Source organism: Lithobates pipiens, unplaced genomic scaffold (assembly GCF_037356315.1).
Source record: "Lithobates pipiens isolate NorthernLeopardFrog02 unplaced genomic scaffold, aLitPip1_a1.2 Scaffold_8, whole genome shotgun sequence".
Taxonomy (NCBI): domain Eukaryota; kingdom Metazoa; phylum Chordata; class Amphibia; order Anura; family Ranidae; genus Lithobates; species Lithobates pipiens.
In genome coordinates, this window is record NW_027507903.1 from 556,038,404 (window position 1) to 556,064,708 (window position 26,305).

A 26,305-nucleotide genomic window follows, 5' to 3' on the forward strand; every position below is an offset into this window, starting at 1 on the left:
GGCGCAAACCACTGAACGGGCCAGGTTGAGATGGGAAGAGGACATAGGTCCCTTTGATGGGGAGGAATGGGAGGATGCCCTTGAGAAGGTTAAACAGGCTTCGCTTAGCCTACCTGACCGACTAACGCAGTATTATTTGATACACAGGTCCTATCTCACCCCTCTCCGGATAGCTAAGTATCATCCTGACTATAACCCGAAGTGTCCCCGTTGCTCTTGTACGACTGGTACTTTCTACCATCTTCTCTGGCAGTGTCCATTGGTCCAGGAGTATTGGGGGCAGATTATCAGGTTTCTACATGACCACATGGGTTCACCCCTTCAACTTGACCCTAAGAGTTGCCTACTTAGTATATTTCCTGATACCTCTGTTGATCAATACTTGGCTACATTTTTGCACTCTACGCTGTTTACCGCACGAAAGCTTGTGGCTAAATACTGGATGCGTCCAACCATGCCTACTATGCGGGAATGGGTAATGGGCATTAATAATAAGCTACCCTTGATTAAACTGGTGTATAGAAATCGTGGGTGTCCAGCCAAATACCACATAATATGGGATAGGTGGGTGGAGAATCTGCATACGTGTGTGGAGTGAGCTATATTGGAGTATATATTATCATTGTCAGGAATTTTCCTTAATGTACGATGTATTTCTGTCCGTCATCTATGAAGAGGCTAATGTTTATACCTACTGTAATATCTTGTTATAACTGAGTTGTTCAATAAACTTGTGCTGTTTCAAAAAAAAAAAAAAACTTTTTTATTAACAAGGAAAACGTTTTAATCTTTTAAAATGTTCTTTTCTTTTTTTGGTTGTTCCCTTTTATTTTAAGGGAAGCCATGGGTTGGAGGTGATGGGGGTAAATGGGGTTTGTGAGGTAGAATCTAGAACGCAGCCATTTATGGGCCCTCCTTTGTACCCTTTTATTGTTATTTATTATTTGCACCATTTTGATCTCTCCAATGAACCCCTTATTTCCTCATATTTTACCTGTCCCGTCTTGTATATCTCACCAGTCAACTGAAACAACAACTGGTCACTACTCGCAGGATCAATGAAAGGTTCAACAAAATAGTTTTAACTTCCTAATACATTGTGAACATTGGGTTGACTGTTCGTAATGGTTATTTTTTGGGTGTATTTTACATTTAAATATGGGGGCCACACAAAATGATAAGGAAGAAGGATCAGAAAAGCAGGACATGTTGAGCTAAGTGTATAAATTACAGTCATCTCTGTTCCCCAACCTCCTCAACCATTGTTTGAAAGCTCTAATAAGATCTGGCGAGCAGGAACAGGCCAAACATTTCCCCATTATCCTTTGGTGGCTTATCCCCTAACTCTTATGGGGCTGATACAAGTGAAATATGTTAAAGTAAAACAAAGGGTCTAAAACCTAGTCTCAGCAGAACTTTCGATTGGTTTCAGAAGACACAAACCCAAACAAAAATGAGGCGCTGAACTCAAAAATGGCTATTTTTATACGCAAGTTGATAGTAGCTTTTGCCAACTTGACTTCTGCCACTTGGAGAATACAATGTAGGGTGATGATTCCACTGGATGGAAACCGACAATACCATTACACCATTGCTTGGTGAGCTTTTCACCAATTGTCTATTTTGAGATGAAGATCCCTTTTTAGGGGATTTCACCACAGTCCGTACAGAAATTCTAGCAACCCTAGCCCAATCCCTGATGAAGGGGGATTCTTTGGCCCCCAAACGCATTGGGTACTGTGATGGCTTTTGAGCTGAATGTTTGGCGATTATTCATTGTGTTCACTCAAAAGACACACAGGTAGATCTTATTTGCACTTAAATATTATTCCACTGCTTCTCCACAATGCCATCCGCCAGCTATCTGGTTGTAGAATAGAATACACAGGAATCCCAAACCTGACTCCTATTTTTTCAGGTTGCAATGTCATCCCCTCCAATTGGAGGAGGTCGGGAGCCATGTATTATGCCAGCGCACAAGACTGTTATGTTTGTGTGTGTGGTTAGGCTCACAGCAACCACAGACTTCAGTAGGTTCTGATTTCCTTACCATATGTGATATTAGTTATCTTTATATTTGTAAGTTTATGGAGATGTATGGCTTGCTATTTCCCTAATGTTATCCTATAATGTGATGTATACCTTTCTCTTGTAAAATACGGAATCCCAAACCCACATCACTGTGATGTTACTTTCTGGGTGGCCCTGTACAGGCCGCATTAGTCCAACCACAATGTGTACACCGTTCAGGCAATCAGTGAGTTGCTGACTGCTGCAGGTGCTCACCCCGGCTCGCCACTGAAAATGCAACTGAAGGAAGAAAGATGTGGAAAATTATGAGTAAGCACGAGTGATTTGAGTAAAACGTGTCAACTATGTTCTCGTTTTCCTCTCTGGCATGGTGACAATAAAGAACTTTTAAGATTTTGATTCCACTGTGGTGTGCCACCAGCTTCCTTCCTTCAGGCCCATTAAAACTGATGTAAGGTCTTTTAAGAAGCCCACCAGTGCAGAAATCCATATGGAAACACACAAAACATTCTTGCATTTACTAACCTACACAAGTAACATTTACACAATAACATTTGCATGGATAACTCAATAGCATATCTTTCTCTTAGCAATAGGCAAGTTAGCTCTTGGTCCTATCACAACTTCTCCACAAAGCCTACTAGATAACACCAATGTACATGAATATCAGTATGTGAACGCTTTTTATGAGATCAGGGCTCCCGTGTTTACCTTCTCAGCAGTTTTCTTTATTCATAGATTGTGTAAGTGAATGAAAACTGAAGTTCTATAAGGCAGGTCACATGTTCTCTCAGACATTTGTAATAATATCACTAGCTCAGGCAATGGGTAGGAAGGATATTTTTTTCCGTGGCCTTAAAAATAAAGCCAGTATTTGAGAAAGCAGAAAAATCTGCTCCCCCAACCAAGGTTCTGCAGCTCACCACACCTTATAAGCCAGCCTTTCTCAACAGGCTTCCTCCAGGGTTTGTTTAGCAATGAGAAATTTCATCAGATTCATTACAACTGACACACCGATGATCTTTTAGCCATATGAAATGGGGGATTCTTCCAACTGTCCACAAATATACAACAGAGCATTCCTCCTATTGACGTTCCATAGATAAAAGTGGTTATTATCAGGGGTTCCATTGGACCGGAAAGTAATTTCAAGGGTTTATATGCGCTGCACGGGCTGAGAAAGGTTGTCATAAGCAATTTAGGCATTAGTAGACAGGATTTTGTGCCTAAAAATGCATTAAAAAATGCATTGAAAATTATGCAGCAGCACTTGTGTGAACCTAGACTAATTCATATTATCTTTCCAAAGCACAGCAGTGTTTTCCTTAACAGAAAGTATTTATGTCATTGCTTCATTGCTTGACTTTAAAAAAATAATGCAGTTTATTCCTCTTTTTAAATTTAGTAGGTGGGTCATATAACTACTAATGCACCTACGCAATGTGAATCTACAACTGTTGATTTAAAGCACAGATACAGCCTATATTTAAAACGAACCTACAGCAATTTCAGTCTCGTTGACAATCATCCGTGCAGCTTATGGAAACCATGCCTTCTATAGTAGGGTGTATAGCAACCAGGAGGTTAAAACGTGATAATGCTGTATAGTTGTGAAGTTTTGAATAAATGACTGTATTTTTAAGCTTTATCTGTGCTATTAATCGGCCAACATGGGTGTACAATTGGACCAGGGGAAAAAATAAACCTTTGTGTTTTGGATTTCTGATGACCTATTTTAGGTAAGAACTGCCATGGATTTCACCATGGATGATTACTTTAAACCAACCTAACCAATCATGACATACTTTCTTCCTGAAAGCTTCTAAAGCCCTAAAACATTTAAAGATCACCCAATCTACTGTGTACCACAGACACCATTTACATATTTCTCTGCTCATGTCCATTCCAGACCAAGGGACACTTTTTTTGCATTCACGCAATGTGCTTAGTTAGTAAATAACACTAGCTAAAAGGTATGTGTCATATACTAACACATTATGCAAAAGCAAAAACACAAGATGACCGTATATGTGAACATTCTAAACAGAGAAGGTTTGCTTTAGATTGATGGGAATAATGTGCTAAAAAGACGGTGACTCCTATTTCTACGACAAGTATATAGGACAACTATATCTCCAAATCAGACTGGCAGTTCCTAAAATTAGAGATTAGGATGTTGTATATTTTTAAGTTGTTAAAACGGACTTACAACAAGCTAAAACAAAGTACAGTATCATGTCAAATAATCATCTATTCTCTCGGGGGAAATAATTATAGAACCTTTATTTATGCATAGCTATTTACATGAAATATGCACCATTCTACAGCTGTATTATTTCCTAACACATTGCACAAATGCAACAATTTAGGATGCACATTATACAGTATACAAAGTAGACTTGTTTAGGGCTTACATACTCCTTTCCTCTCAACAGTTTACCACTTGGAAATCATTCAGATAACATAAAAGATGTGAGATACAATAGACTGCCTTGACGTCTTAATATTGCCACATCTGCCCATCACTATGGAAGGCCAGATAGCCACCAACAGATGGGCAGGCAAACTAGTAGGTTTGTGTACAAGTCACTTTACAGCAATTCATCTATGAAGGATAAGTCACATTCCAAAAGCCAATTTATTTTGGTTGACATTGAAAATTCATTTTTTTAGTAAATAAATACAGGTCTCATCATTTACATATGCAAAGATTTATATGGTTCAGCATAATATATCTTATCATAATATGCATAATAATTCCTAGTGTACCAAAACTGGCTGTAGATATTTGTAGATACTGGTAGGAAAGGCTGTTTCTAAAGCCTTAAGGCTGGGTTCACACTGGAATACGCAGCAGCTCACAGCAGAAGTCCTGTGTGTCTCCATTCACCATTTCAGGTCCAATTTCAGTCTGAATTTTGGGCTGAATTTCGGACCTGAAACGGTCCAAAAGACACACAGGACTCCTGTGTAATTCACACCGGAGCTGCTCCAGAGATGTGTGAACCAGCTCCATAGACAGCCGGTCACAATCTCCTGCTATATGAATCCAATATATATGAATTTATTAAATCAATTGGCATAAGTGTGAATCCAGCCTCCCTCTTTTATTAGATAGCTAGAGGCACTTTGGAAGTGTTCAAATGCTGCTTGTTGCAAAATTTTTCATACCCACAGTACTCCCAACATGAAGCAGGATTTGAACATTTCTACGTATCCAATTTGCATGTCAGGAGACTGTGACTGGCTCTGAACGGAGCTGGCTCACACATCTCTGGAGCGGCTCCGGTACAAATTGCACTGTAGTCCTGTGCATCTTCTGGTCTGTTTCAGGTCTGAATTCAGCCAAAACTTTGGACTGAAATTGGCCCTGAACTGGTGAATGGAGACACATTGAACCCCTTTTGTGAGCCGCTCTGTGCTGCGGTGTGAACCCAGCCCTGAAGTAAATTTAAAGGCAATTTTTTTTTTTTTTTTGATTGAGTGGAATTTTTTTGCTGTCTATGTCCCAGAAACACAACAGGAAGTAATAGGATTCTCTCCAAACGGAGAGTCACCAGAACAACTGTCCCCATTAGAAGATTTCCCTTCACCTCCCGTTCCTGTGACAACTATACATTTTTAATTTTCACATTGCTTTCTGTCCTTGTGACAATGACCCAAGGACAAAAAGAGGGAGACCCTCTCCAGCACTGACACAGACAGCAATAAATGCTTTATGTTAGCAGTCCATCCCACACTGACTCCCATTGTGACAAAGATATCTTTAGGGTTGATGGTGGTACCACATAAATCCAAAAACCAAAGATCAATCTCAATACTCCAAATATGAAGATGGAAATTGAATGTAGTTCCATAGAAACCAATTGTTTCAAGGTCACTGAGAACACTTTCCTAAGGTAGTGAACACACACCATCTTGAGAAAAGGGTACTCTGTGTACCAAAATGTTGGTCTTTATAGAACTACATCTAATATCATCTTTGGAGTGCTAACTATTACATTTTCTAACAATAAAAACAGAAGGTCTACAGATTTATATAAAAAAACAAAAAAACAAAATAAAACAGAAGGTCTACCGCTTCACCAATCTATCCAAAATGCGAAAAAAAAGAATTGCTTTTGATACACATTAGGCAAAGGCATGGTCAGATTTGTAAAGCAGGTAGATAGGAAGAGATGAGACTAACTTTCCTTCCTTCTTACTATGGAAACCTTTGTGACCTTCCCACTCTAATGCCCATTGCACACCCCCTTACCTGTATCACAGGGCCCCTTTTGAATGTGGATGGCAGGAGGGGAGTTCTGCAGCCTTGCCCGTCTGTTCTCCGCTTTCAGATGACACAGGTTCCTGTAGGTCCTCCCGTCACTTCCACACACTGGCTCACTGGTACTGCAAACACAGACCCCTATTCTCCTCCTGGCTGTACCTGCTGCTGCGATCCCAGGCAGGACACACTCCATGCCCTCTCCGCATGGAGCTCCACCACGGTGCCCACAAGATTCCCCCTCACCTGCCCCGCACACTGGACAGCACCCACAGGAGTCTCTCACTTCCCCTGCCTGGCAAGGTGACTGGGGCCTCGAGCACCGCGACAGCTCGCAAACTCTGGGGCAGTTGGAGGTCTGGCGTCGGGCAATGCGAGGCTGGGCGCAGGTTGAAAGAGAGAGAAGGAATAAAGGGAGCAAGATCCATACTGGAGACATCCTCTAATGTAGTCAAGACCTAATGTTCAAACTTTAATTTGTAAATCCTAAAGTTATCTACCAAACACCCTGATCTTGAGCCCTGTGGATAGACTTGGCTCATGAAATTGTCCTCTATCTCCACAGCACCCTCCAAATACAACAAAACTCTGGACAATTTACTCTACATAGCATTAGACAGACACAATGTAATTTACTATACTCCGATACCACCTCTAGTCCTTTCAGAAGCTACTAGCGTAACTGCTCATTGACTTTAGCAATTATTTATAATGACTACGCTCAAAGATTTCAAGATTATATTGCTCTAAATCTAATTCCACTGTTACTACTTTACCTCCAATGCACACAGATGCTTTCAATGACCCTAAGACGTATCAAGTGCACAAAGTAATAAAGAAAAATGCCTTTGAAATGTTACGACCTTTTCTAGGCAAAACTACAGACTCAAAATATCACTAACTCCACATTTTACATTTGGCTTCTCTAATTCCCATTTCTCCCCCACTGCCTCCCTCTCCTACCCTGCTACAAGGCAAGCTGCAAAGACTGGTCATTCGTGACAGTAGGAACCAGAGTCCAGTCCCCTCAGGATATGGAATTCAGCAGCAGCAGCAGCAATAGCAGCACATCCAGCTCGGTCCTGTCTCCTAATAGCCAGAGCTGGGAGTTGAGCAGGAGCCTCCTTGCTCAGCCCCCTCATTAGGTGGTGTCTGATCACCAAGTTCCACCTCAAAGCAGACCCAGCCCCTAAATTCTTCCCATCGTCACCTTGTCATGCTCAAGTTTTACTGAGAAAAACAAAAAGGATGGAAAAAAAAGGGGGAAAAGGAAGGAAAAAAGATCTGAGTTTTATTCATAAATCAAATGTTGGCACTGAATTGAACTTTAAAGTAAAACAAAGTTCTAGTATGGGGTTCTTAGCTCTCTAATGAATTGTCCAATTTATCTTCATACCCCTTTCACCAGACTGTCAAGATCATCATCATTCATTCCTCCATTCTATTAGGTACCTTTATGCCTAACAAGGACGGGAATAGCTTGGTTTTATCTTACATATGGATAGCTGGAAACAAAAGCTGAAAGAAAATCATAAAGATGTTATCATATTAATTAATATTTATTAATTAATTATTATTATTATTATAAAACCAGCACATCACAAATACACAAGCCAACTACATCTAGTGAACTTTTTGCTGTTGTTTTTGTGCAATTAAACAGGAAATAGAGGTTCAATTACTGACACATTACATTAGATTCTCCACTTTGATTTTAGGTTATATAATGCAGGGAATCCTGTTTTAAATTTGTTTGTACCTCATCATTTAGTTCCTATGTATTGAACCTCTGTTCTGATCAGAATAATTGTTTTTACTATCATTATTGTCACACTTTATATGAAAAGCTCAGGGCCATCTTTAACACAGGGCAAAAGGAGCAGCTGCCTTGGGCCCAGTCATTGTTGTGGGGCTCAAAGCAGCTGCCCCTTGAGCCCACACTGCCCACAAACAGTTTATAAGTGGATTCTAGAGGGTCCAAGAAAATGTTTGCCCAGGGTCCAATCAATACAGATGTTTAAAGAAATAGTATAAAAGGGGAGAAATTGTGGTCCAAACGAGCATATACCTCCATCCCTATTAATCGTTAAGAAGGGGGGGGGGATTTGGGACTTTGAGTGAGAAAAAATAAAAAAATTGCACAATATTGAGAAAGTTTATTCATATAAATACACATGGGGCATGGTACATAGCAGATATGATGAGCTGATGGGCATATAATAGACAAATGTGAAAATTCCATTATTGCACATGATACATAAAATCAAAGAAATGGGTATAATATAAATGCATGATTGAATAAAAAACTGCATTTAAAAGCTTGACGTGTTTTGTGGATGAAGTTCCACATCTTCAGAAGCAAGTGCAGAATGCGTATCTATAAAAAAATATTCCAAATTATTCCAAAAAATTAAATAAGGATGTAGGGGGAGGAGAAAACAATACACCCCAAAATGACTTATATATCAGCTCTAAAATTGGTCAGGGAATGCTAAAACCCGATAGTTGAGGAAAGCCAGGAAATATCCCTGCCAGGAGCTGTGGGGGCGTAAAACTGCGATCAGCCAAGGCGGAGAACACCACACTCAAGGGGAGAGATGGAAAGTGTCCATGGTGAGCTTCATGATGATGCCTGAAAACAGCTCCAATCTGTGTGAAATGTAAAATGAATGTGGTCAATGGAAAGTGTGGGGTATAACTTAGCTAAGGGCATAGAGCCTTATAGCGATGGGGTAAATGTGTAAGTGAAGGAGCAGAAAAAAGTGTAGTGAAGACCACCAGAGAACCTCACACCATGACAAACAAAGGTGGTAGGGTACAACATCCTGAGATCACAGCAGACCAATCCTGTCCAGGGATTCAGGAATTTGGAATATTTTTTATAGATACGCATTCTGCTCTTGCTTCTGAAGAAGTGGAACTCCATCCACGAAACACGTCAAGCTTTTAAATGCAGTTTTTTATTAGCAATCATGCATTTATATTATACCCATTTCTTTGATTTTATGTATTATGTGCAATAAGGGAATTTTCACAATTGTCTATTATATGCCCATCAGCTCGTCATATCTGCTATGTAGCATGTCCCATGTGTATTTATATGAATAAACTTTCTCATTATTGTGCAATTTATTTATTTTTGTCTAACACACATCTCACTCAAAGTCCCAAAACTTTCCCGGGCCCCATATGTGCAGCAGGGGGCCAGGGGCAGAAATTAGACTATTTAATGACTTTTGGGCACCACTGTTCTCTTCAATATCAATCTGCCAGCTGGGACTTTAAATAAATTGTGTAGGACTAAGGCACTGTATCTGAAAATCATTAAATAGTCCTGTTTCTGCCCCCAGCACACTGCTGAGCAAATGGCTATTTTTTTTTTCAATTGCTACGGTAATACCCTGCTGAGACTCCTGCTGAATTAGCAGAAAATTAACAGCCTTAGGACTCCTTTACACTTCTGTCTTTCTCTCAAGAGCAATCAGTAGTGGATTGCTTTTCAGAGGGCATTTGACAAGCAGTAACAAGGCATTATGTGACCTCCTCACCACCTGTTTTACCCCTAAAGACCCATGCCACTGCAACCACATGCATTGCACGCTAATGCAGTGCAGCCCTTTTCAGTTTGAATGGGTTTAATGTGGTGAGTGGTAGTGTCCGCCAAACAGCCAAATGCGTCAGAGGGGAATAATGTTTGCTGCGCCACCATGTAAACAAATGTCAACTGCATGCCTTTACTGCCCCCAACCGCAAATGTAAAAGTGGCCTTATTGAGTGTGGCAATGCAAAAGATAATGTGCAATTTGATGTAACCCATAGAAACCACTCAGCAGGCTGCACTATGCACATTATATACTCTTGACCCCTGAACTATGTACTTTACCCACTCCTGACCTCTGCACTCTGTACATTACGCACTCCTGACCCCTGCACTCTGTACATTACGCACTCCTGACCCTTGCACTCTGTACATTAACCAATCCTGACCCCTGCACTCCGTACATTACGCACTGCTGACCCCTGCACTCCATACATTACGCACTGCTGACCCCTGCACTCCGTACATTACGCACTGCTGACCCCTGCACTCCGTACATTACGCACTGCTAACCCCTGCACTCCATACATTATGCACTCCTGACCCCTGCACTCCGTACATTAGTCACTGCTGACCCCTGCACTACATACATTATCCACTCCTGACCCCTGCACTCAGCACATTACGCACTGCTGACCCCTGCACTCCATACATTATCCACTCCTGACCCCTGCACTCTGTACATTACGCACTGCTGACCCCTGCACTCCATACATTACGCATTCCTGACCCCTGCACTCCGTACATTACACACTGCTGACTCCTGCACTCCGCACATTACGCACTGCTGACTCCTGCACTCCACACATTACGCACTGCTGATCCCTGCACTCCGCACATTACGCACTGCTGACCACTGCACTCTGTACCTTACCCATTCCTGACCACTGCTCCCTGTACATTACATAGCCTTGACCCCTGAACTATGTACATTTTCCACTCCTCACTCCTGCACTGTACAGTACATACTCCTGATACCTACACTTTGTACATTACATTACATATTGTTGACCCATGCACTTTGTATATTACATGTTCCTGCATTTTGCATGTTATATACACTTGCACTCTGTATGTTACACATACAGTATATGACCCCTGTGCTCTGTACAAGTTTTAAACCCCTCCTAATATTGCCATGGGGCATGCTGCCTCCTTCTATATCTTCCCAGGCCCTGTCAGGTGGAGGGGGCCCAAAAATGCATTACCGCACCACAAATAGGAAAATCAGTGAAGTAATCAAGCAAACGAGAACTGTGATTCCTGGGGATTTTCTGTACATACACAGTATAGAGACGTACCCTAAGTTGCCATAGTTGCAAGAAAATTGCATTTTATTACTTTATTGATGGATGAAAACTAAAATGGAATGGTAACGTTTAATAATGTTACATTTCAAAATGGTGTGTGTAGCAATTATATAAGTTATATCAATTATTCTAAAAAGGGGAGTTCTCCTTTAAAGCAATTATGAAAAAAAAAAAAAGCAAAAGGACACTGTTAATGCTAACCTGTCCTGTCACCTATGCCTTGGATCTTCATCAGGTTTTACTCATCCCAGTGCCAAGGTTTACCAAGAATATACACTAACCTCTGCATGCTGAGGAAGATAGATAGATATGAAATAGATAGATAGATAGATAGATAGATAGATAGATAGATAGATAGATAGATAGATAGATAGATAGATAGATAGATAGATAGATAGATAGATATGAGATAGAATAAATAGATAGGTAGATAGATAGATATGAGATAGAATAAATAGATAGGTAGATAGATAGATATGAGATAGAATAAATAGATAGGTAGATAGATAGATAGATAGATATGAGATAGAATAAATAGATAGGTAGATAGATAGATATGAGATAGAATAAATAGATAGGTAGATAGATAGATATGAGATAGAATAAATAGATAGGTAGATAGATAGATAGATAGATATGAGATAGATAGATAGATAGATAGATAGATAGATAGATAGGTAGATAGATAGATAGATAGATAGATAGATAGATAGATAGATAGATAGATAGATAGATAGATAGATAGATAGATAGATAGATAGATAGATAGATAGATAGATAGATACTGCATTCCATTTTCATGATCCTACTTCTAAGAATTGTTTCATTTTGCGCTCACCAGTCCCCTCTCTGTCTTGCTTACAGCGTAAACTCCTCAGGCTAGAAAAAAAATCCAGATTAAGATTTAAATAGTTTAGTACATTCCTTACCGAATAACTACATTTATCCAAAAATGTCGTTTGCAGAGCAGGTGATAAGAAGTGTAAGCCTGGGGCAGGGTAGAAACTATGTGTGTATTACTAATTTATATAACACAGCTCCACTTCAGTCCTACAAACCGAATTGTGCCATGAGGTTCTAGCACAGAAGGCCAGCGTTCTATATGGTTTCTCCAACATTGGAGAGGCCTGGCCAGAGGTCACAAAATGTCCATTTTATGTCATAGGGGGAATCTTGACCAAATGTAGTCAGAGATGTGTGTCAGAGATTTTGCTGCACATCACCAAGAATGTAAGCAGTGCCTAGCACAGCACGCCATGGTCCTTGGATGAAGGTGCCTGTTAAATTTAAAATGAACACAACTATCAGCACTCAAGTATTGAGGATAACAGATGGAGAAAGCAGGCTAAAGAGCTGTACTGCATACACACAAAGCAGCACCGCTATAGCTCCCAACTGTCCCTCCCTGATTTCGAGGGACTGTCCTTGATTTGGAGCAATGTCCCTCTGTCCCTCTTTCCCCCTCATTTGTCCCTCATTTTGGTCTGATCTATATAGTTGCATATAAAATGCGCGTTTTATCTTTCAAATAGTGTTTCCCAGTGCTAAACCTCGAAAATTGCTGCATTTGTAAATTTTAAAAGCCAATATAAAGGAATATTAGTGGTATAAAAAAAGCACTTGTAGATTTAATGAACTTTTTTTTGGGGGGTTTATTTTCCTTTAAGGGGGTGTGACAGGGGGCGCATCCTATGACTCTATACGTTTGCTAGTAGGTGTCCCTCATTCCCATCTCAAAATGTTGGGAGGTATGAGCACCGCTCTAACTGTGAGAACCTCTGTTTATAATAGTTGATTAGTAATACCTCTACTCCAGATGCTCAGGTTCAGACAACCTTCCACTCGTCGGCAGTTACTTTGTACTTGGTGATAATCGAATAAAGAAATTGAATGGATTCCAGAGTGCGGGTTCTTTCTATATATCCTTAAAGATCTATACTCCTATGATACTGTTTATTTCTTGTGGGTGTGTAGGAATGAATATTGGCCTTGCAGTTCTCTTCTGACCAGGGAAATCTTCAATGCTAGAGAGAAAAAATAAAAAGAAAGAGAACATCGGCCTAGCTAACACGTTTTGAGGGCCAAGCCCCCTTCCTCAAAGCTAAGAATATGAAAGGGGTTTGCATTTGGAATTTCATGACATGCTTGTGATTTTAACTGTGAGTATTTTACTAATTTGTAAATGTAGCAAGGTCTCGGGTCCCCTTTGGTCTAATGAGTACCTCCAGATTTAGCTGACATCCTTCTGTGTAGGGTCGTTTACAAGGCATAGTGGGGGTAATGCATGGTAGATTCATGGGCGCCAGACACTTCTTGAATGCAAAGACATTTCCTTTCTCTTGAACAGAACTGTGGGAGAGAGGGTTTAGGGCCAGGACACCCTCTAGTAGTTGCAATGTGAATTAGAAGACTTCAAGATTTCTATAGGTAGACAGGCATACAGGGAAAGGCATCCAGCAAAACAGCACATCTGCATGTGTAGGATCACTGTCTCCTATGGCAACAGTCTTATAACAGTTTCTAACGCAAGTTGTAACAAATTTCTGTATTTCATCTACAATCTTACATACCTTCTTGTAGATCTTTACTCCACTGAGCTCCCAGTCTCTCTCACTAGACTTGCTGATCCACTGCCACTGGATCTCCTGAGCTCTTCCAACCATCTCACTGGGTATCTTCCTCAAGCATCACCCCACTGGCCTGCTTGGTCCCTAGCTTGGCACACAAAGCTGCTCTTCAAGCGTCACCTCCACTGGCTGGGTCACTAGCTTGGCACTCACAGATACTCCTAAAGCTTCATCCCACTTGCTTGCTTGGTCCCTGGCTTGGCACACAAGGCTGCTCTGTAAGTGTCACCTCTGCTTGCTGAGTCCCTAGCTTGACACCTGCTGAAGTTTCCTAATCCTTCACCGTCCCGGGGGGTGAGAATACTGTTCCGGTACTTGCTTCAGCTACTCACTGTGGTCCCGGATAATAAAGTGGATGGTTCCTTAGTGGCGACACCTTCCCCTCCGACCACGACAGGTTCTCCAGCCAGCAGAATTGCCACTTATGGTTGGACTACAAGCTGCAGTCCCAACCCTATGCTACTCTCTTGCTTCTGGATAGGCCATCAGACAGCCTAGCAGCCAGATGTCCCCGGGATAGGCCTCAGGCTCTGGCCTAGCAGCCTGGGGCAGCACAACACACGTCCACGTAGACAGCCATCCAGGTGGCACAGAGCCCAGATCACCTGTCCTCACACAAATAAATAAGCTCTCCCAGCGTGCCAAGGGACCTAAGAAGATCCCCACCCAATGGCTGAGATGCCCTATCTATTCCTAATCTGTCCTTGCAATGCTCTTGTCTTATCTAATGTCACCAGATACCCGGCCATCTAGTGACAGAAGAGAGAAGTGCAGCAATTCCAGAATTAGGGTGGAATCCATTGATCTCCTAACAATTAGCCAAGGCAACTATGCCTGGCAGCAATATGTCTTCCCCTCATCTCTGTCCCCATTACAATGACAACTCGCATTTCTCTGTTTACTACTGCTGGCTTCTGCCCTCCCTCACTGACATTCAGATTTTACACATCAAGGCTTTAAGTGCCGAAAAACTCTCAGGACAGACCACCAGCAGCTTAAGGACCCCTCTTCTCCCTGTCTGTCTGTCTCCTGGACTGACAGGATCGCCCCACTTCACAGGAGCCCTGCAAGAGGAGCAGTAAGTGCAGCTGATAACTTACTGCTTGTAACAACAGACAGAAGCTCACAGCCTGCAGAATGGGACATACAATCCACCACCCACCACTGAGCACCACTGCCCCCATCTTTCCCGCTGGCCCCAGTCCTTCTTACTGCCCCCAGTCCCTCTGCTACCCCCCTGTCCATCCCACTGCCCCAGAGTCCATCCCACTGTCCCCCAGTCCATCCCACTGACCCCGCATCCACTCTGCTATCCCCTGTCTACTATGCTGGCCCCTATCCATCCCACTTCCCCCTGTCCATCCCACTGCTCCCCAGTCCACTCTGCTGCCCCCTGTCAATTCAACTGCTCTCCAGTCCACTCTGCTGTCCCCCTGTCCATCCCACTGCCTCCCAGTCCACTCCATTGCCCCCTGTCCATCTTACTGCTCCCAGTCCACTCCAATGCCCTCCTGTCCATTCCACTGCTCCCCAGTTCACTCACCTGCCTCCTGTCTACCCCACTGCCCCCCTGTCCACCCTGCTGCCCCCCAGTCCACTTCGCTGCCCCCCTGTCCATCCTGCTGCCCCCCAGTCCACTTCGCTGCCCCTTGTCCATCCCACTGCCCCTCAGTCCACTCTGCTGCCCCTCTGTCCATCCCACTGCCCCCTCTGTCCATTCTGCTGCCCCCTGTCCACTCTGCTGCCCCCATCCACTCTGCTGCCTCGTCTACTCCACTGCCCCCTTCCCAATCCTGTCCATTCCATTGCCCTCCTGTCTACTCTGCTGCCCCCTTGTCCATCTCACTGATCCCTGTCCACCCCCACTGTCCCCCAGTCTACTCTGTTGCCCCCCAATCCACTCTGCCAATTCTTGTCCATCCTACTGCCCCAGTCCACTGTGCTGCCCCCTGTTCATCCCACTGCGTGTCAAGATTACCAACAGGGTCACAGTACTTATCTTAAAGAAAAGGACTTGTAATTACAGCGGCTCCGACCACTAGGTGGTGTGGGTCGGCGCAAAACACGATGGTTCTTTGTTTTTAGGAAAAAGCTAATTTAAGCACTTAGTCGTTTTAGGAAAAAGAAAAGGTTTTGAACTTAGAGAAGAGAATTCTATTGAGTCTGGGATAGAATTCTGCTTTCTAATAAATAGTGTAATGTGTTCGTATTGCTGTTGTGTTTCTTTTTCAGGATTTACCAAGATCGTCTGTCAAGCTGCCGGAGAGTGGGTGGTGTAGATAGATAGGACTGGGTGGTATGTGTACATTCTGCTGATGTAAAATGTTTTACTGTGAAAAAAATCTTAGATCTGTTATTACTTTTTCCCTTTCCTTTTCCATCCCAACACCTTCAAATGCTCAGGTGCTTAACAACATTTTTGTAGTGTTAGGAAGTTTTCTCCTTATCCAGACGATGAGGACATTGTCTCAATGACCGAGGGGAGTGTGTAGCACCAGTACTCCTAACGAGTAAGCGATATATGTTTAAATTTAGTTTTTGCTCAAAACTGTAATGAGTTTTGGGACTAATTGTGCTAAATTGTACTTTGACATCAGTTTGGCTGGGCTGTATAGAAGTTCTGCCTGGTCATAAGTGGGGTTGTACACCTTGGGGAGGCTATAGAACGCAGTCTGGTTGGACGCATTGGGTACCGATCTCTATCTCGAAACCAATCAGTGGGCGCGTTTGTCTCACTGCGTAGTCCGGGAAGGGGTACTTAAGGTGCCGAAGTCACGGGGTTCTGGGTTCCGGTACAGAAGTTGTCGCTGATTCCATGGTCCTGGTCCTCCTGACCAGCTCCCAGGGGCCCTCATGACCTGGGGTGCGGATCCATCCGTTCCGAGCCTCAGAACTGGCTAGTTCGAGGCACAGTAACTGGAAGGAGGATTCTAAGGTGCCGAAGTCACGTGGTTCTGGGTTCCGGTCCAGAAGTTGTTGCTGACTCCGTGGTCCTGATCCTCCTGACCAACTCCCAGGGGCCCTCATGGCCTGCGGTGCAGATCCATCCGTTTCCGAGCCTCAGAACTGGCTAGTTCGAGGCGCAGTAACTGGAAGGAGGATTCTAAGGTGTTCCGGTGCTGTCCCAGGTTTGGAGAGGCCCAGCAACTCTACACGCGACCAGGGGAGGACTCTTCAGTGAGAGAGCCACGCACAAGGCTGGCTGCTCGGTAAGAGCCTGGAAGCTGAGCTGCCATGGACATTGAATCCACAATTCTTGCAGTATCGCCAGACCAGCTGAAAGATTCTGGTACAGTAAGAAAAGTTCCTACTTCTACCCTTCCAGTTGTAACCAAGTTTCCAACCAAGTCTGTGCGAGAGACTTTGAATGCTAGAATTACCTGTTGGCTGCTAAACCTAAACTTAAGGATTTATCCAACAGTTAAAGAGTCCAGTTGCGAGCATCTGTTCCCTGGATTGTGTACATAGAAAGAGACTTTTATCGAAGTCAGCAGTTCCAAGCACCTGAGCTAAACTCTACCCTGATACCCTCTATTCCCAATTTAGAGACTGAGTTTGTTAAACCGTTTTATGCAAAATAAAAATCCTAACAAGGAATTCAAGTTTCGGTCTCTACAGTTACTGGGTAATCAGCCCTGGGAACCCCTAGACAAGGACAACGAGTACGAGCTGGAGGAGGTAATCGGTAAGCCCAGAAAAATACAGCAGCTCCTTCAGGGGGTAAGTGCTAGATAAGTATATATGAACTTTGTCTAAAACTAGTCATTAAAATTTTTTCTAGAGCTGTATATTAATACAATAACAAAAATATGAAGATGTAACCTTATATAAAAGGAAAACATCATATAAAATATTATTTAAGGTAGGGTATACCTAAATTGGGATGGCACGTGCACTCCACCCTAGGTACTTCACCTGACGGGTGGTTGAGTGGGTTCTACACATGTGTAAGGGGCAAATTCCAATATGCTTCACATTGCTGTTTAGTTGGAAAAATTGTGCCCCTTACATTGGTGATAGAAACGTGTGGAGCACTGGATCTCTTTGATAAAGTGAAAATCCCAATATGGATGTCTTATTAGAGAAATAATAATACTAATATTACCCAGGCAGCTCACTGGAGATAATAAGGGCCATCAACAAAGAGGTAAGACATTGGAAGGAAGGAGCCACTTTGATTATTAGTTTCCTATAACAGTTCTTTATTCATTCTTGGAAAAATCCAACTCTTTTCAGAGGTTTTTAAGGGCACTCTTCATCAGGGCTTCTAAAATGCTGTAAATTTTGTATTCTGGACAGTAGGATAAAATGAATCCTTAATTAATTGCAGGATGCTATCGCAGCCTGCTCCAGGCACTGCTTAGAATTATATATTATATATACACCTTCTGAAGCAGGCTGCATAGAATGGGAAATTGACACTAAAACTCATTGTGACACCTTCTACACTATCTTCAACCTTACATTAGTGGTCAGCCAGGATTAGCAATGCAAGGGGTATTCTTTCTCTCACTGCTCACCAACGTAAGGCCTATGTCCCACTAGTGATCTTGTAACTGGCAACATTACGCACCTTGGTAGGTATTTTTGCAGGCTCAATTACATGAAACATGGAATGAAAATAATACTCATATATGATAAATTTTCATGTTCAGTGCCTTGTGAAAATATTGTTGTGGTTTCCTAAATACACAGTACAAAGAATTTTACGCAGTCGGTCATATCCAATTTCCATCAAAAAAGTATTTTAAAGTGTCAGATAAATCACCTTCCTCTTTTTCCTCCTCCATATTGCATGATTCTACTAGGCCCCACACAGCAAAGGGGGAAAATCATTTAGATCTCACGTCCATGATAAAAATGTCCCCTACGGCTACGTTGGACCCTTACAAAAATCCTTTACGGGAGGCAGATGTTTCACTGGTATGTGACGTCTGAGCTATTGACTGTTAACCCCTTCTTTGGTCAGAAGATACACACAGAAGTGTGCTTTTATGCTTCGCTTTGCATCTTGAATAGGTGAATTTTATCTATAGGTGTGTCTGTAACGTGTTGCTAATTATTTTGCTTTTTTCTGTTAAATGTCTTCAACTGTGTTTGAGAGCACATACAAATATACATACATATACATGTTTTAGCAAGGCTATTTATTTCTGCTTCCTAAAAAGGGCACCAAGGTCAATACACCGCAGTCGGGCCATTTGTTTATGCATTGAAAGACAGCAGGTGCCAGGTGCAGGCAGTCTGATAAAGCTTTTATGGATGCAGTTGCTGCAAGGACACAGACATTCTTGCTTATGCCTAACAGGCTTGTGGGTGCTGGTGAGGAACCCCAAACGCAGTGTTTACGGTGTACAGGCATTAGTACCTGTGTGAACAAGGACTCTAGTCTACACAGGGATCTGCTATGCCCAGAAAGCAATTTGTATAACATATTCCTGAGTATTAATCTGCCCAAAAGCGTTAAAAGGTATGATAAAACTAGAAATAAGGATGTATTAATGGAAAGTAGAGCCGTAAAAAAAGAAAAGGTAAAAAAAGCATACATTTGGCTTACTTTAGTGCCAGCTTGTAGCATCATTGTCCTATAGTACATTTCACTTACATACATCTTTGGTATCCTTGTAGAAGTGTATAGAAAATGTCAATCCCAATAAAAATGTAGAGAGCTTGCCTGTCAACCTCTTTTGTTTCCAACTGTCTGGTGGTTACAGTATTTACAGGTTGGTTGTTCATCTGAGTTGCAGCCATGTTAGGAGAAGGGCTGTGGATTAAACATCCTTGCTAGCTGCTCTTTCTTGTTTTATCACCTGGTTGCCAGATCTTCTGGTAATGAGGATTTGTTTATTTACAGCTACACTGCTACGTTACCCTTCATGACACTTCATCTAGCTAGGTGTTTTGACCCTTGTAGTGCCTAAGAGAACTGCCACTCAAAGCCTGAAATACACTAATCTCCATGGATTCAGGTGCCCGTTGAAGGAGCTCATCAAAGCTGCCCACATGGAATGGGCAAACAAATTGGGTGCATCTCTATACTTAAGCCCATTTTGGGTGAAACATGTTACAATGAGGCTTGGTCCGAGTGCACTCTTCCTTGATGTTGCCCTGGGCACTTTGGGATGGTTAATATCCTTGGAGTGTGTCTGAAGTTAGTTCATTCCATGGTTGTCTTTACATATAAATTGATGGACTTTAGAACCAATCCGGTTCCCTGATGAAGTCGCGTGTCGTGATGTAATGCATAGGGAGTGGCTGGATTTCGCTGGAACCGGAAGTGACGTAAGATGCGTCTGAAACGCCATTTGTTTACAGGCCTGCTGTGTTTTTTATCTTTTCTTTGTAAGTGCCCATTTGGCTAGTTAAATAAATCTATTTGGCTAGTTAAATAAATCTATTTGTCCCTAAGGTTTTCACTATGGGAGCCCTCTTTTTATCCTTTAGGCCGCGTACACACGCGGGGACTGTTCGCCCAACTTTGTCCGCTGAACAGTGTTTCGGCGGACAGTCCGCTCGTGTGTGGGCTTTCAGCGGACAGTTTCAGTGAACAGTCCGCTGAACAAGGTTTTTCGGAAATTCCGAAAAACTGTCCGCTGAAACTTTGTTTCAGCGAACAGTCCCCTCGTGTGTAGGCTTGTTCGTCAAACTAAGTTCCGCGCATGCTCAGAAAGGATTTACACGCCGAAAGTTATAATGCAGTGTATAGGACGTCGTATTTTTCGTCCCGTCGTACGTGCCGTTCACGTCATCGCGCACGGTTTCAGCAAACTGTTCGTTCGTCGTGTGTGGCCATGTCCGTCCATGCTAATTTTGAGCGGACTGTTTGCCGAAACTGTTTGACGGACAAAGTTGGGCGAACAGTCCCCGCGTGTGTACGCGGCCTCACATATGCTGTTTGTGGGTGAATGAGCATGTGGAGATCCCGCAGGCCATCACTTACATTTGGATTAGTAGTGTCCTATAAGACACTATCAGCCCTCGTCAGCCATTACTGGATTTAAAGATTGGGCGACCGTGCCATGTCTTCCAGCCAATGGATCATTAAGGCTATATACACTCTTTATTGAGGTAAGAGTCTAGAGAACAGTTTTATTTAGTGGGATTCATGAAGATTTCACATTGAAAACTTTATTACATTTTTTGCTACTGCGTTTTTGCACATATATACAACCATTTATTTACCTTTAATATAGTGAACTATTCAGCAATTATAGATTGCCGGTCATTATTGTGGTTCTGCTTTATTGTTTGTAACCATTTGGGACTTGTTACACCATCAAGATTCATCACATTGAATACCAGCATTTGCTGCATACATTGTTTATATAATTTTATATATTTTTTGCACATTATTTTGCACATTATTTATTTGTTTGTTTTGCACGGGACATATGGTGTCTTTGCACATGATTTGCACATTGTTTTGCGTATTTTGCACAGTATATACTGCTTATTGGCACAGTGTATATTGTTCTCCCCTTTTTTTCACAGATTTTATATATTGAGATTATTCATATTGCTTATTTGCACAGAGATTATAGCTAATTTTTCTTAGGAGTTATATATTGTGATCATCTGTACATTTCTGTCTTGGAGATATTTACCTAGAATTATAGTTTTTTATACACTATAATATAGAAGGTTTCACTGATCTCTATATACTTGATCTTAGCTTTGCTTTGTCTGACTCTCTGGCTCAGTCAGACTTGTCTTTATTCTCTGTGGAAATTCTCAGCCCTTCTTCTGAGTACTTGAGTTAGTTTGTTCACGTTTCAAAGTCTGACACCCAAAGACTATGGCTACTAATGGTGAAGAGCACTCAACAGCAATCAACAAACCAGACCAAGTCATTGTCATTACAAAATGCTCAGGACAAATTATAAATTGGTATACCGTATATACTCGAGTATAAGCCGAGATTTTCAGCCTCTTTTTTGAGGCTGAAAGTGCCCCCCTCGGCTTATACTCGAGTCATCGCTGTCTGCCCGCTCGATCAGCGTGTCGAGCAGACAGACAGCGGCCATTCTATAATTCAAAAGCCGCGCCTCCGGCTCCGCCTTCGCCTGTGATAGGCGGAACACTGAATTTCCCAGCAGCCTGTGTTCCGCCTATCACGGACATCGTATCATCCTCGTACTACGGACGAGGATGATACGATGTCCGTGATAGGCGGAACACAGGCTGCTGGGAAATTCAGTGTTCCGCCTATCACAGGCGAAGGAGGAGGCGCGGCTTTTGAATTTTACAATGGCCGCCGAGGCGCCGACGAAGAGGGCACGGGACGGAGGCAAGGCAAGGCACTGCACGGCACGGGACGGGACGGGACGGGACGGGACCGAGGCAAGGCAAGGCAAGGCAAGGCACGACACGGGACGGAGGCAAGGCACGGCACGGGACGGAGGCAAGGAGGCAAGGCACGGGACGGAGGCTCGGGACAAAGGCTCGGGACACAGGTAGGCTGGACACACACACACACACACACACACACACACACACACACACACACACAGGGATGGGTGGATGGATGGAGACACACACAGGGATGGATGGAGACACACACACACAGGGATGGATGGATGGATGGATGGAGACACACACACACAGGGATGGATGGATGGAGACACACACACACAGGGATGGATGGATGGATGGATGGAGACACACACACACAGGGATGGATGGATGGATGGACACACATACACACAGGGATGGATGGACGGACACACAGGGATGGATGGACACACAGGGATGGACGGACACACAGGGATGGACGGACACACACACAGGGATGGACAGGCATGTCTCACCCTCGGCTTATACACGAGTCAATAAGTTTGCCAGTTTTTTTGGGGGTAAATTGGGGGCCTCGGCTTATATTCGGGTCGGCCTATACTCGAGTATATACGGTACTTGAACAATTTAAGCATGGGTTTCAGTCATCTTTACAGGGAAATTTTAATAGTTATGAGTTAATGCTATGCTATTTTTTAAAGAACTAAAGGATTCCTATAGTACTATTGGTTAGATGAAGAGATAGCACACATTGGTTGAACTCGATGGACTTGTGCCTTTTTTTTTTACTTAATTATGAAAATATGGAGGACAATGTCTAGTGGCTCTCAACTGCCATAATGTGGCCCACTACCAGGTTGTGACCTCTCCTCAGCGGAAAATCAGCCTGTTGCAGATCCATTATCCTCCCATAGTGCCTTCCAGCTCCCATAGTGCCTTCCAATCTTCCATAGTGGCCCAGAGTGCCCACAGGACCCCTGGGAACCCTAAACCTACACAGTGCCCCCTAACCTCTCACAGTGCCATGCACACTCCCAGCCTGCTATAAAACCTCCAGCTCTCCATAGTGCCCCAGCCTCCAACAGTGTCTCCCATACTCTCCCTAAAAATCTCATCCCACCAAGTCTGCTGTAGAATCCCTTAACCCCCCACAATCCCCAATCGCCCCTACAGTGACACCAAGCTCCATCCAGAGCCTTTTAGCATTTCACTACATGTTTTGCATTCTCACACTTTTATTGTGTCAGTATAAACGTTACTGTATACTGTTGAGACATGAAAGGTTTTGGAAAAATTTACCAGGCCCTCTTCTCAAAAAAGCTGCAAACCACTGATCTAGCCACTTCCTTCTCAGCCTGATTGTCCTTGGCCTGCCCCTCTCAGCAGCATAAGATGAAGTCCTTACTTAGTGCAGTCTACATGCAAATGACTGAAGACTTTTGAGACGAATACTGAGGCAGGATGCTGTGAAGGTTTCCGGAAGCACCCTGACGGTCCCTCCCACCAAGCATGATCTGTCTGTATTGCATTGAGGAGCACAGAGACATCATTTTGTATAATCCTTATTATACTGATCAACAACAAAAATATATACAAAACTATTACACATTAACTTTAAGTCAAATATACCAAGTATAAGAATTATAAAGAGAAACTAAAATGACACAATCTGTGAATGTTTAACATCTACACAAAAATTATTTTTAATGTGATTTTCATATTTTTCACTTTCTCTTCCATATTTATATATTCTCTTTCAAGTTATATCTTATAAACAAATGTGGTTTTTACTAGACAAGACTAGACTACTGTACTCACACTGGGCTATAAGAAAGATTTCCCAGGCATACATAGATTATCACCTCTGGTAACCAGATCACAGTGATCCCTGTGTTCAGTCATCTATAGGGAGTGCTAGGCTCAGGCATCCATAATGGACCACAACTAAATCATGCCCAGGGGCACCTCTTCTAAGTTTATCGTGGGCAAGCAGCAGTCATGAGAATGTGCAAGCAGTAGACAAGAGAGTGATCAGTTTTAAGCGGATGTCAGGTCGGCAACAAACCAAGCAAGTATGATAACAGGATTTCTAACTTATCTATAAAATCTCTTTCTTGGAGTACATCAAAGAACCTTCTCGCACTAAGCAAAGTCTGCTTTCCATGTGCAGTGGTAAACCCTATACCCTATCAGATGAGAGGACTTTCTGGCCTTTAGTTTCATAGTTTCATAGTTAGTTAGGTTGAATAAAGACACCAGTCCATCCAGTTCAACCTGAGTGAGTGTCTACAATTGCCCCTATCCCTGTACATTGTACACTCTCATCACACTCACATCAGTCTCTACCCTCAAGGAGCCCACAATCCAAGGTCCCCATTCATATACTAGGGTTTTGTACAGAAGCCAATTAACCAACCTGCATGTCTTTGGAGTGTGGGAGGAAACTGGAGCACCCGGAGGAAACCCACGCAGGCACAGGGAGAACATGCAAACTCCAGGCAGGTGTTGTCGTGGTTGGGATTTGAACCAGCGATCCTTTTTACTGCTAGGTGAGAGTGCTAGCCACTACACCACTGGTGTAGTGGCAGGTGTTGTCGTGGTTGGGATTTGAACCAGCGATCCTTTTTACTGTTAGGTGAGAGTGCTAACCACAACACCACTGTGCTGCCCGTCAGTTAGGGGGAATCCCTCAGGAAAACACAAAAAGTATTTCTCCTGCGCTCTGGTGTCTAGTTCCTCAATGCGTGGTGTGACCAGCTTTATATAGTAATGCCTGAAGTCTTGCGGCCCTCCTCTGAATAAGGGGTATTCATATCATATCATTTCAGGGGAGAACCCCTTTCTTCAGAGCCTAAACGGGCAATTGAATAAAGCTTTACTAATGGTAATGCACTAGGTTGGTGTGCCTTCCTTTTCTTGAAACCTCTCAGGACTCAAGCCTTTAAAGCCAGTGACCGTGAAGTAGGATGGAACACAGAACCCTGAGAAAGAAGGTCTGGACAAGTCTGCCTTAAATCTGTCAGGGTACCACGCCCTCCTGGACAAAGTCAGTGCAATGAGGATCACCAATTCTCTCTCTATGCTCCAAAGCAGACAAGACAGGGGTTTTAGAGGGGGTAAAGCATAAACCATTTTTAACTTATTCCACAGAATGACTAACGGGTCCACTTTGACAGACCAAGGACCCCTGGATCTGGATACAATTCTGTCTAGTTTATGGTGGAATATGGATATCAATAGGCCAAGGTCTGGTTTCTACTACCAAAGACAGAATAAGTGAAACATCTCTACGTAGGGAAACAAGAAAAGAACACAAAGCTCTGTCCAAGTCAGAATGAGTTCCTCTTCCTGAAACGGTGCATGACTCCTTGATGGTTTATGTAAACCACCATGGTAGAATCATCAGATTGGACCTGGACTGGCAAGACACCAATCCAGGGCAAACTTGGTGCTCGGACACATGAGGGTCTTATTGCTCCATACTATGCTCCATACTATCATACTATCATACTATATCATACTATACTTATTGAATCCACGGATGGCAAACTTGGATAGAGAGGGCTGAAGTTTTTCCTGGATGGGAACATTAACGTCAGTGTTGTGTCCAGGACCAGATATTTCAGGGCTGACTTTTGAAGATTGATGAGCCAGTTCTGTAGAATTATAACCTTCTGGTGCACATTACCGCCCTTAGAGATTACATATGGAAATTTTGAGCTTGCAAAAACGTGTTTTTTAGGTCCAGTATGGACCTCTCATGACCATTTGTCTTGAGCCTGGTGAAAAGCTTGGAACAGTAACAGTGAAACTTTTCAAATCCTCCTGAAAGTGCAACAGGTACAGTACAGCAAACAAGGCTGCTGTTTTGTCAGGTACAGTAGGCATGTTTGACAGCAAAAAGCATGGAGGAGCAAGGCACAAAACTCCACCTCTGGGCACGAAATTTTGAACTCAGAAATTGGAGACAAAAGGAACAGTCTTTGGTCCCTGGCACCAATATAGGGAGGGATATGAGAGTGATCTTTCCTCCTTTCTTCTAGGTAAATGTATCCAAGGCATTGCCAGAAGGACATTTATTTACCTTTGAAAGGCATACACTGGGTCTGCTACTTGCAGATGAGCTTTGCTGACCAGCATTTTAGCCCAAGTACACACTTCATATGGACCAATATATGCC

At 42.9% G+C, this 26,305-nt stretch overlaps 1 protein-coding gene across 1 annotated transcript in view; it reads right to left on the reverse strand.

Annotated features, from left to right (window-relative positions):
* Nucleotides 1–7,409, reverse strand: part of LOC143960930 (serine protease HTRA1-like) — a 102,393-nt gene extending 94,984 nt beyond the window's left edge. The window contains exon 1 of the mRNA XM_077469961.1: nucleotides 6,290–7,409. Within this exon, the coding sequence (XP_077326087.1) occupies nucleotides 6,290–6,737 (448 nt within the window). The 5' untranslated portion in view covers nucleotides 6,738–7,409. The remainder of the gene's footprint in view (nucleotides 1–6,289) is intronic.
* Between the last annotated feature and the right edge of the window lie 18,896 nt (nucleotides 7,410–26,305).